This window comes from Meleagris gallopavo, chromosome 1 (genome assembly GCF_000146605.3).
Source record: "Meleagris gallopavo isolate NT-WF06-2002-E0010 breed Aviagen turkey brand Nicholas breeding stock chromosome 1, Turkey_5.1, whole genome shotgun sequence".
Taxonomy (NCBI): Eukaryota; Metazoa; Chordata; class Aves; order Galliformes; family Phasianidae; genus Meleagris; species Meleagris gallopavo.
In genome coordinates, this window is record NC_015011.2 from 29,880,126 (window position 1) to 29,893,367 (window position 13,242).

Here is a 13,242-nt window from a genome sequence, read left to right on the forward strand (position 1 = left end):
GACCTTACACTGTGTTTACTGTTTACTGAATTCCCAAATGGTAAATATTCCCAACAAATTTGGGATGCTCTTCTCACAGAATGTAATTTGTCTGCGAGTTTTCACCTTGTGTCTGGATCAACTCTGACCCCCTCCTTTAACCTTCAGCTCTTCATTTGAGTATGTTTTAGAGGGAGAGAGGGACCTGTCTTTTGCCTCCTACAAGCCCTGTGAGCAACTCCAATGCTGCATCATGCATCCTCCGTGCTGTTCTCTGCCCTACCTCCACAGGACTTCAGTGTTAGAGAAGATGCCAGCTAAAAGAGAGGTACAGTCAGAAGAGAGTTAAAGTCTTTGCCTCTACTTAGTTACTGACTGTATATGTTCTTGTCATTCTGCCTTTGCTCAATTAAAAAAAATAGAGACTGCAGCGTTTGCCTATTTAGTGCCCAGAATTCCTTAAGATGTAATAAATCAGATGTTTTGCAGTGACTTTAAGTTAGATAATCTCAACAAATTTTTCACAAACACATCTAAAAAGATTATACAAATTCATCACACTCGAGACCCTTATGAGGGTACAGTCTTTCTTAGAAATCATCCTTATCTTGACTTTTATTAAACCATAGTGTATTCATTACTTCTTAGAGGTAAAAGCATTAGTAACAACTTGTTTTGTTTTCATGCATTTTGGACTGGGCAGCTATTCACTTAGAATCATAATTAGTTGTGGAGGAGGCAGATGATTTACGAATAAAGCTATGAACATACTGCATATTATAGTTCCTCCAGCTAAACACTAATAGGATTCCTGCTCACCCAAGGCCTGACTTCAAGAATATATTAGAGCATTTCTAATTCACCAACATGTTTCATGGTCCTTGTTTTCCTTAGCCTTGGTCAGAGGTACCATGGTCAAACAGTCTTGATCATCAATGGCAACAATGAATCAGTCCAAATGGACATTTTAGAATGATTCATTATGAACAGTTATTATTGTTACTTCACAGAAATAAGTTAGCAAAAATGGATCACGTGCAAAGATGAAAGACCAGGCATGCAGCTCATCAAAACAGCACAGCAGTTTATATGTCAAAAGAACTGTATTAATTTGTATCAGCTCAGTACAAAGCCCAGTTTTGGTGAGATGAAAGCATGAGGAAGAAGATCAGTTAGGAAAACAGTTATTTTTATCAGGTTTACCTAGAAACCAAAACAGATGAGGAGTATAAGTAAATTGCTTATTTATTTATACTCAACTTCATTTAACTCAAATTTGAGTTCTAAAATTTTGTGATTCTATGAGATAAACAGAACTCTATGGGACTTTCAGCAATACTCATATATCTTCAGCCTGTCATCTCAGAACCACCTCCAGCTCCTGCCCAACTACTGAGGTCACATTTGCCTTTTTTCTGTTTTACCAGATGTATCATATGAACAAAGCTACTGGACAGAATAGGTGCTGTGAACATGATGGCTTCCAACCTCATAAGTTTATAAAAAGCATATCACAGGAGTGTAGGAAAAAATATAGAAACCAAAAGTCACTTTGCGCTCTGCTCCAGAGTGCCAAATAAGACTTTTCAGAGGCTTTCTAGGAATTTCAGATTTGATGGAGTACACAGGAGTCCCATCTGCCTGGAACAGTCAGTCTGTGTTACTGAAGGTATTTCTTCTTATTAATCATTAGTCAGAAGTAGATCAATATATTATACTCTAATCAAACAATAGAAAGCAAGCAATGTGGAAGTTCATTTTCAGAGAATTACTGTTATAATGGTTTACGTGAAATTGAGGCAAGAGAAAAGAAAAAGGGAACTGAATGGAAAGCATTGAGAATTATCATAGTAACAGTTTTTTAAAGAAGATTTAGCTGTTATGCTTAAAGCAGACATAGAAATTAATGATTCCCCTAATTTGGGCCATCATGTTAAGATCTGCTTTTCCTACAGTAAGTGAGCATTTAAAATGGAATAACATGGAATAAGGTTTAGCATCACTGAACAGACTAGTAATTTGCATTATCTTGATAAACCAAGGATTGCTCGAAGATCATTATTCTTGTCTCTGCAATAAGTAATTCACATGCAAAAACCATCTTTGAGAAGACCAAGCCTACACAGCAGACCACTCATTACCCCGCCTGTGGGAGCTGGGTAATGGTTTTAAGTAGCAAAGATGCAAGTTATAGATGTTTCAGCATCCTCAGCAAAATCGTTTCATTATTTTTAGCGTCTGCATCCTGTCTCTTTCTGCTAAAATGAAAACTACAGAAAATATTAATTAAACACAGGTGCATGCAGTAATTCAGAATGGTTCTTAATTCAGAGTCAGATCCTGAGAATAGAACATACAGTTAGACATTTGCTGTCACAAGTTTAAGTTAAATCATTTAAACGTGATACTGAGAACTTCATGTCTGCAGTTATGTTTCAGCCATGGCCAAAAAGACCACAGCTTCTATAGATCAGGATGTCAGGAGATTTATTAAGAAAATCGGGACCACTCACAATAACTCAAGGATGATAAGTAGCAGCGACCACTCAGAGCTAGGGTGTACATGCCTCTAAGCCCAACAATGAGGGGGACAGAGCATATCCAGCATCCCTCCTCACTCACCTCATCCCAGCCAGGTGCCTGGGCTCCATGAGGACTTGCCACCACCACCTCACACAGCTGCGGTGCCAACAGCAGTATGCAGCCCAGAAGGTCAGCTGGACCTCACCTGCCTGACTCCACAATTTGTCTTCTTTGGGATTTGTTCTGGATGATTTGTATTATTTTAGGGAGGCTTGCATCAAGGATCAACTTTGAGTAGTTTATGAACTTCGAAAATGACTTCAGTTGAAATACCAGACTTGAACGACTCTAAGAGGCCTGACTTTTGGAGTGTGATGAATTCCCCATTCCCTGTCCACTGGATTCTATTGACATTTTACATTTCAAGTAGGCTCATGTACTAATTGCTTTTAAAAATTTTATCCGTGGCAGGTTAACCCAACATTTCTGTATTTCTGCAAGTTGAAGTCAGCACTTAAATTTTATTTAAAAACTGCTTGCTGAAAGTACCCTGAAAGTTCTCAGTCTCACTCCTGAGAGCCTCTCCAAAAAGGAGAGCCTGAATCCTCCAGACAGCAGAACTCAAGCAAGCAAGCAATTTATCCTGGCAAACAAACAGCTTTCCCTGGCTGGACTGTGAACTCTTTAAAGGCACTCTTTATTACTTGAGGTTTTTGCAGAACCTTGCACACATGCACCATGAATCTGAGCCCTTTAGTATTCTCCTTGTAAACCCCAATCCTACTATCAGTAATTAAAATTTTCATTTTAAAAATAAAACTAAGGAAAAGGCAGGTTCCTGAGCTATGACAGTTTTTTACTATAGTACTTTCAGAGCTTACAGACAGTTTTTACTAGATTGGAGCCAAGAATTTTTAAGAGTTCTGCCAAAAGTAATCCCAGTTCTTTCAGAATTAGTTCAATGCTCTATGGGCTTCAAATGCCATTTTGTCACAGCTTTAGCTTCAGAGCCTACCTGGCCACAAGCTGATTGAAGCTGTTTTAGCTGAACACCAAGGATCAAAGGCTTAAATGGAAACAATTCTCATATGATGTTGAAAGTACTATTATACTTCATAATGTTTTTGCAAAGTCAACAAAGTTAACAAGTTTCCTGGTTACTTTGGCAGTGCCTTATATTCCAATACATGCAAAACTATTTTCCTATCGACTGGAATGTCAGAACTAAAAGATTTTCACAAGCTTCCTTTGGAAATGAAATAATAATAGCCTTCAAAAATCTGAATCCTCCTACTATCATTGTCGGTGCACATAAACAAATTAATTTGGATTTGCAAAGAAGTGTAACAGTCACACATGCTAATTACTTAACGTATATAGAAAGCTGCACAAAACAGAAAAAAAAAAAGAGATCTGATCAATAGCAACCATTCCATCTAAGCAGCATTTTAGTATTTGGAACTATATGTTAGGAACAAAGTCTTGACATTTTTTTTTAGCCACACCAAAGTCTTTTTCCTTCTTCATGAGGTATTCACACCACTTTTTCTATTTTTGTTTGAGCTTTCCACATGTGAAAAAAATATAAAGAGCCAAATAATATACTTTCCTAAAATTGGCTATTTCTGATAGGAATCTGATGAAAGAGAGTGGGCTCATGTATCTTATGCTGACCATTTTTTCATAAATTCAGTTATGCATTTAATTACACCATCAGTATTAATTTAGGGCTGAGTAAATGTACAGACATTTTTTAAGTTAATTTTTTTTTTCTCAGCATGTCCTTTTAAACCTTACAGCTTTGTGCGCCAGTTTATTTCAACAGTTTGCTGTGGCATATTTAATAACAGGTGGATATGATTCCTTTGATGTCCAAAGAAAGTTTGTTATCAAGAAATGTAAGCCACAGCCAAAGGTCCATAAAGAAGTCATATACTTCCAACCAACTTGTTACAAAAACTACATCAAAACGCTACTAGTAGTAAAACTCTGCTATTTGATCTCATGCATAATTAAAAAAGGACCAAGGGAATACTCAAAGCACAAAATGAATGTAAGAACTCAAAAGAAAAGCTGACAAACAGCAAAAATGCAGTAATCGTGTATATATGCACATATAGCCAAACAAATTCACTGTTCATCAAATTAAAAGGGAGTTACAGTACCATCAAGGCAATCTAACAAAATTGTCCTATGCTGGATTCTGAAATAAAGCAATGTTCAAACACAATTTAAAACAGCATTTAAAAATGCCTACTGAAGAATTCATAATTTTACAATCAAGCGGGAGGGCATTGTAAGGTATTTTGAACAAATTTAACTGGTAGAAATGTTTTGAGATTCCCTGGGTAGTCTCAACTTTCTACACTGCAGAAGACTGTGCTTTACTAGTTTAACTACTCCTTGTCTGCCTTGTAAGACTTGAAAATCTTTTAACAAGTATACAAGCCAACAGATGCATCCCCAGTGTTAATGATGCTTAAAGCTGCTTGTTACAGGAAGAGAAAAAGACTTCTCCAAAGTCGCATTTTGATGTTCTATTACCAGCTAAAACAATAAGAAGTAGTGCTGGATGTTGATGTATCTACACACGATGCTTACATCTGTCTTCTTATTCCACTGATCCCTTTTCAACAAGGCACTGGCCACAGTTAATCTAAAAGGCTTGCAGGGAAAAATCTAAAGCATTGCAACAGCTCTGTTAGCTGCAAGGCACTTCAGAGTGAATACTTCTTCTCATGAAAACAATGTCTGACTGAAAGCACTAAGTGATGCTCATTCTCATATTATGGAGAGCACAGTGGTTCTTGCTGACACCCCTGAAGAACCATTTGGAAGTAGGAAACTTTATGAAATGCAATGCCCATTACAGCACTTAGTTACACAAAGCTTTGCTTCTTTGCAAAAGCTGCATAGTGTTTGGGAATTTGACAGACCCTTTTCATGGTAGCTGACAGGTGAAAAGAATTACAGCTATGCCTGTGAACATGTGCAAACTTCTAGTACTGCTCTACCTGAATCAGGAAAGCTGCTTAGTACTCTGGGTGAATAGGCATGCCCTAAAGCCACATTTCAATGTCAGGATAATTTCATCAGAAAATTTCTAAACTCTCCCATCAAAAGCAGGCAATTTGCTTCCTACTCTGTGCCCAGTCCCTGCTTCTGCTTCTCCACTTCTGCTGGGAAGCTCAGAGAGCTGTCGGCCACATCACCAGTAGGCCCAACTCAACTTCAGTTTGTATCTTTTAGCTTCCATGTCAACAGCCACAGCCAGTTCATCAGCTGTTCACTGGAATCGGTGCCAAAGTGTCTGATCTCTTACTACAAGCTGTTCCCAAATGCAGCTTTGATAGATGAACAGTGGAATAGCATATATCCCCAACCAACAAGAGCACCAGGAAGCAGGTCAGGTCTTTTGCCAAACAGCCTTGTTAAATATTTAAGGGAACACTATGGGATACCAGCAATCCCAGCCATTTCAGCTCAGGTTTCATCCTGTTCTTGGTCAATGACCTGTCCTATAACACTCAAGTCTGGTTCCATAGGCAGTAAATGGGAAGGGACAACGTCATCCTTTTCAGGCTTTGAGAAGAACAGAGAGGGAATATACGTGCAGAGCTGGGGTTTGGAAAGGATGTGGAAAGGGATGAGGCACTAAACCAAGTTGAATATGAGCTGGCTATGTACCCATGTGGAAGAGAAGACCAACAGTGCTAGGAAGAGCATTACGTCCCCTCTTTTTCATGCTGTTGAGACAATAGTTGGAGAGCTGGCTGACTGAACACTGGAACTGGTTCCCCAGAGAGGTTGTGAAAATTCCAACCTGAAGATACTCAAAATCCAACCAGACAAAACTGTGAGAAACCCATTCAATTTGACCCTAGTTTGAGCGAGTGGATTGGACACGATCATCTCCAGAGGACCCTGTTTACCCCATCCTCATTGCAGTTCTGAGAAATGATCTACTAAATCATCTTTTGTAGAAGTACACAGTAAGGACTGGTGATTGTGGTTTTTAGGTTATTGTTGGGTTGTGGATTCAATCTCCTATTAATTGTTAGATAGGTTTAGCAGCTACTGACAATTTTTATTACACTACATGTTTTAAGTTAAAAATGCCAAAAATCTTTAACAAGCAGTTTTTAAATATGTGTCATAAATAGAAAAAAGTAATATGTTATTTAGAAATAGATTTGGCGTCTTTACATCAGTCCCCCTTCCTGCTTGTATGTGATTGCAACTGAAGATGTCTGCTTACAAAAGTTTATATTTCTTTTGGAGATAAAGTGACTGTTCAACAAGGGAAGCTTCCAGCATAAATTGTTTATCATGTGAATGTCTTGATCACTTCAAGCCTAACAAAAGCTACCTTCAGGAAATTCTGCCACATTCACTGGAAATGAATATGCGCTGTCTGAAGCTCAGATTTTCCTCTACAGCTGCACATTTCTAGCAATGCAATATCAGAAAGAACACAAAATCTTTTCCATTTGTCACTCTGAAGGTATTTCAGTCTGTATGTGTTTCAAATCTATGTGTAATTTTATTCTAATCCTACTCTTGGACATTAATCCAACTGAGGTGACCAGACTTATACCCTTGTGAATGAAGTCTAACATGATTTATTTCATCAGCAACAACAAGTAAGATGTCTAATGGACCTCCACCAAGACAGAGTGGTCTCTTCTTGCAAAACTGACCAACAAAATTGATTTGGAGCTGCTAAACTTTCTCCAAATCATAGTAATAGTATCACTAGCTCAGAGGTATCAGAACCAAAACAAGTATAATAACCTTTTGATAAATATTGAGACCAGGTATTCAGAAAATATAGTATGAGGCTTACAAAGACATTCAGATCTCATCCAACCCTACTGCTTGCCCTCCTGCAAGTTTCTTGATGAAAGAAAAAGCCATGAAGCCAAGAGCCTTGCTGCCCTGCAAGGGCCTTTGAGTCTAAATATCCAGAAGCTAAATCTAGGTCAGCCTTTGAACTTTCTGTTTTGGGAACAGTGTCCCTGGGTTCTCCTCTAAAGAAGGGAACAGAACAGGACTTTCAGGGGGCAATTCAGACAATCCAGGAAGATCTCCCATTTGATAGTGGATGTTAATTTTGACTAGAGAAAGAGACTGAAGCAAGGAGGTTTGTAGTCTACACACTTCAGGTAGATATAAAAGCTGGAAAAGATGAATCTGGGCCTTGAAAAGATTGATGTTATGCTTAGTTGATAACAGCTGAATGCTGAAAGGAACAGATGAAGCAAATATTACTAAAACAAAGTAACTGTTTTAATATTTGAGCCTTATCTTAGCAAACAAACTGTTCCAAGCAAAAACACAACACTGTTACATTGAAGAGACCTTGATATCCTGTACCATACTATTTCTAGGCTGTGAAAAAGTGAAAAAATACTTGAAAACTTGCCATTTTGACATTTTTCTAGAAATAGATCAACAGTCAGAATACTGCTTTTCACACAGCACCTCTCTTGTGCACTGTGGAGATATCCTTTCAACCACAGCAGAATGAAAACAATCACATTTCTCACTTCTCAAATGGACCAGATAATACAGAATTCGGATCAGTCTGTGTTTTTCATTAAATTGGACATGTTTACAAGTCAGACAAAAGCAATGCTTGTTTAGATGACCTCCTTTCCTTTGCTTGGAAGATTTATTGAAGGCAATATAGAATGGCAACAATAGTCAATCATAGGCAGCAGACTGCCCTTTTATTACGCATATTGAAGCCAATTAATCTAAGTGAGCTTTCTCCCTTTATCTCCTGAGGGCACATACTGTTAGAATGCATTAAAAATTCTGTAGCAATAAATAAAGATGCTGAAATTATTCATTTGAACTTTGAGAAATTATTTACAGGCACTTGAGATGCTAAGTATTAACACTGTACATTTTCTGCTGGGCAAAGTGCCTGCTGCTGTAATTTGAGTAGATCCCAGACTTAAAAAATAAAGCTCTAAAACAAGGCTTTGTTGTACAACCATCCTCGGGGACAGCAAGGAGAGAAAGGAATGCCTGCAAGAGAAAGGAAAAGCAGCAGGAAAACTGAAACCTGCCTTATACTGAGTAAAAAATGCTGAGTTAATGCAGAAATCTCCACTTAAGTTTACAAGTGAACTAAGCATGTTTGCAGCACAGAAATAATCAGTTATTGGGATTCATTTCTAGATGTTGGGTTATCTGCCATTTACAGGAGATAATAAAGGCCATTTGAGGTGAAAAAGCAAGTCTGTAATAATCTTATTAATTATGAAACATCAAAACCCAAGATGTCTTAATACGTGTTCTCATTTTTGCAGTCCATGTGTTTCTAATTAGAACTCCTGTAATGTATTCACTTGGGAGACGTATAGGAAAAGTGAGTAACGCTGTAGCAGCAGCTTCCTCTTTTAGGGCATACACTTAAAACTCTCCTTTATTCTTGGATTACCTCCAGCATCCTTCTTGGATTTCCTTCACTATAAATTCAATTAAAATCTTACCAGTCTCACAGCTGGGGCCAGTGAAGCCTTGTGGGCAGGCACACACGTTGGAAGCAATACAGGCTCCTCCATTCCGGCACCCATCTTTGCAAAATGCTGGAACAGTAAAAGCACAAGAATTAACAAAATTACCCTCAGTATCCACACAGGTGTCCCAAAGCCCCGGCAGGCTGAGACAGCACACAATCCTCACAGCACTGAGCTCAGAGGCTGCTTCCTCTGAAGGACAGAGGTCACTAAAAATTGTTTATAGCCCCCCTGCCTCATTAGCCAGATGGACTGACAAGCTACAGGAGATTAGAGTAAATCATCTGATGGCAACAACCTACATATGTACTCCTTCCTATGCACCAGGAAGCAGTGAAGGGCAGCATCTTCTCTACGAATGAACTCTTCTTAGGGTAACATTGTTCTTAGCATCCTAAATAAAAGCGTGAGCATAGCAGGCACAAATGAGCACTGAATCAGCTGGCTACTTTCCTCCATCATTCAGAAATTAGATTGGAAGATAGTCATTTGCCTCCAGAGATTCTGAAAAACTCAAAAACATTTACCATTTACAATTTGAAGCCAATCCTTGGATTTGTTTGTTGGTACACTGCAATCTGAGAAGCTGCGCTCACATATTTAGGCAATTCAGCATTCTCCAGATATAGTTATGAATATTTAGGCTTTTCAGCATTCTCCAGATATAGTTATGCACTAAAGAAACCTCTCTGCAGGCAAAAAAAAATGCAACTGGTTCTGATATACAACACAGCATCTGTTTAATTGCTCTGATCTGCAATACGGAATGAGCAATTCTCTGCTCACACGAAACAACAGAAAATAAGAGTTGAGTACATAGCCCAAAGTGTGCAGCTCTGGGGGCAGTGGGCCTAGCCCTGCATCTGTAACCAGCCCCAGGATGGGGTCTAAAGCCCCATCTGAGACATGGGTATCAGGAATGTGAGCCTTCCTGGTCTCCTTTCTGAGGCTTCGGCCTCTTGGTGAGACCTTATATGGGGTGCTGGTGCAAGAGGGCCCAGAGCAGTGAGGCCACAGCCCTCAGGGATGAGAAGCACACCCAGCTCTGCCTGAAAGACACCTGCGCCAAAGCCGGGGCTGCAGAGAAGGACACTTTCCAACTGGGAATACATAGGGTCTAAGACCTCCTGCACACTCTTTTAATACAAAAGAAGAAAGGAGGGATGCACTTTTCTGCCACAGTGGGGCCATGAGCCCTCTGAAATGTAAGATCTGCACTCAGAGCTCCTGTCCAGGAAACACAAGTGCTATAGGGTTATGCACCTTTGTCTTCGACCCAAAGAGATCTCAATTACTTTTTCATGAGCTGACAGACCTTCACCTGTGAGTTCAAAGACCAAGGACACTTCTGAGAGGAGCAGCTGTGGTTTGAACCTCTCCAGGCTAACTTGGGTTTCCCATTCCCAGAGGAGAGAACTCAGTGTAAAAGGGGTAATTTACTGATATCTCTCCCTCTTTCTCTGTGTTTGGCTGGGAGTTGACTATGCTAAGATGTTTTACAGATGGGTCATTATGTTAGGAATATTTAGAAGAATCATACTGTGGCTCAGGTGAAGAAAAAAATACTGTTAAGATCATAAGCAAGCTTAGCAATTAAAGAAATACTGGGCTTGGCCTTAATAATACGGCAGCAGAATGAATCTACGTGTTGTTATCAATGCTAACTGAGGCTCCATGGAGTGTGACACCTAAGAGATGAAGTGGGAACTCTTGGTATGCAATTGCTGCAGTTAGAGCACTTCTTACATCTGAGCCAGTTCCCTGCAGTTGCACTACTTTTGTTATCAGGTATTGTCTCCATCCTGTGTTATGAGTTTGAGGACTCCCAGGGACTTGGGCCCCTTCTGACGTGAAATACAACAGAAGTTAAAACAGCATTGTGCCTCCACCAAGTCTATGCACCATCCTCAAATCACTATGAACTCAGTCATATGCAGGGTCACTGTGTACCTACCTGTGAAGATCTTCTAGTAGGTGCAAGACCTAAATGCCTAGCCTAGCATTTTGCCCGTCTTCTTCAAGGTACGTCAACAGATTTGCATTAGCAAAGCACCTCACTGATTTCAAGGAATGCTGAATCCCCAGGTTCTCAGCCACTTACCTTTACACACGGTCCCATTTCCAGTGTAACCCAGCTTGCAAACACAGTTGTGCCCACCCACGGTGTTGAAACATAGTGCATTTTCATCACAGTTGTGCTGGTTCGTTACACACTCATCATGCTCTAGAAAATGAAAAAAGAATGGTATGTTCTTAAAGTTTTAAAATACACAGAAGCTTTTTAATAAGAGAGAAGTAGTAGTTAGTGATAACTTGGCTATGTCAACATGAAACAATGGAGTAACCAGGTTATATGTTTTTAAAACATAATTCTATGTGGGAAATGTGTTGGAGCCCAACTCCACTTCCATTAATGGAGAACTACCATCATTACACTTTTCACATAGGTTACAGGGTTCTCGTAAACATCTGTCAAAGAACTGGCTAACATACTGAAGATCCATATAATAATTCTGCTGCATAATTTATACATGCAGGTTTATCCTGTGTGAGATTCATAGGATTTCCTTCAGAAAGATGGCCAATGGTGCAAGTCACACACTCCAAGCTGCAAAGAACAGTTTGCAGAAGTCAGGACTTCAAAACATAGTCCTTGTTTTCCTTCACTTCAGTGTGTACTCTACTAACTAGTTAGTTGAAAGTAACCAGGAAACAAAGGACAGGCTGCTCCTCAGAGTGAGGGACAAAAGAAGCATGATCTAAGTGTTTCAGTTGGTGAACATTTTAATGTTTTAGTTTGTGGTTCTTTAAAAAAATGGAAAATGCAATTTCAAAAGAAGATGCTTTGAAGCATCTTTTCTAAATGTCAGAAGAATTGCTTGAGTATATTCAACATGCAGTATCATAGTCTGTAGGCATCATGAATGAAATGCTTCCATCTTCTGAAATTATTCCGTGTATTTATTTTTTTTTTAAATCAACAGTATTTACTTAAACATAAATAATCTCAGAGCACCCAAAAATTTAATTTCGGTAAAATCAACTGTTTTGGGAACATAAAGCTACATAATTTGAATCATCACACATGAACTAGTCTGCATTAGAGGTTTTCATAGCCACCATTCTGTCCAGGTTTTAGCAAATCTTATTAGTGCAGCTTACGGCAGTTCTGGCTACGACACATGTCTTAAATCTGAAACTAGATGCTCTTTCTTCCCTAGTCTTGGCTATGTCACACTGCTCTGAGTCGTCTGCTTTATAATAAAGAACTGAAGTCTGTGCATATCCCACAGGACTGTCAGGAAAATGAATTTGTTAACACTTGCAAATCACTATGGAAGTATTCGACTTGCTATTCAATACTAGCCATAAACCACGGGAGTATAAAACTGGCAGAATGGCACATCCCTAATCCATCAGTAGACATAAAGTGTCCTATAGCAAAACAAATACCCATTGTTTAACAGGAGGAAAATCACCAAAATGTAAATAATCAATTTCAAACAATTCACGGGGTTCTTTAGTTTACTTTATTTTGGTTTAGGGCTTTTCTGCTTATTTTATAGCACCACCCTGATGTCCTTCTTCCAAACAGGGACTGAGTCCCTACTGGATACAGCCAAGCTGAGGCTGCAGGCCTACGCCCTGAAGCATGAGAAATAATTACTTTGTTCTCAGCATTAATAACTAAAACTGATATTGTTCACAAATGATCCAGCCCCTCAAATCCAGTTATGATATTTGACTCCAGCCTCCCACCACAGTGAAATCTCTCATGCTGGCTGAAGTAGTATTTATATTAGATCAGTCATAAAATTAAAGAATGTCACGCTCATGCAAATGAGGTTAAAAGTATTATCTGTGCTGTAATCATATTCTGGCTTTGTTTGTGTTAATATCATGATATTATTTATATGTGATATGCCATTTAAATATAAAACATACACTGCTTTCTCATTTGTAAAGGTTGTATGTAACGTATGAAAGGAAAATAGCTATGGAAATGTAAGAAACATTATGCACTCAGCAGGCCAAAATATCTTGCAAAGACATTATTCTGGGATCTCAGGAGGGGGGGGTATATACAGCAATACATCACACTGGTAAACTCAGCTCAAATCACTGCATTTGGCAAATTAAGTATCATGCTCAATGAGAAATGTCACCATCCACCTCATGCCTTAGGGTTGCAGCAGCATCCCCAGCATGC

General features: G+C 39.0%; 1 protein-coding gene across 1 annotated transcript in view; it reads right to left on the bottom strand.

Moving 5' to 3' along the window:
- The window catches only part of NELL2 (neural EGFL like 2), a 123,949-nt gene that overhangs the window by 29,371 nt on the left and 81,336 nt on the right, over positions 1 to 13,242 (bottom strand). The window contains exons 12-13 of the mRNA XM_019611217.1: positions 11,134 to 11,256; positions 9,006 to 9,101 (exon numbers count right to left, since the gene is read on the bottom strand). Coding sequence (XP_019466762.1) covers positions 9,006 to 9,101; positions 11,134 to 11,256 — 219 coding nt within the window. The remainder of the gene's footprint in view (positions 1 to 9,005; positions 9,102 to 11,133; positions 11,257 to 13,242) is intronic.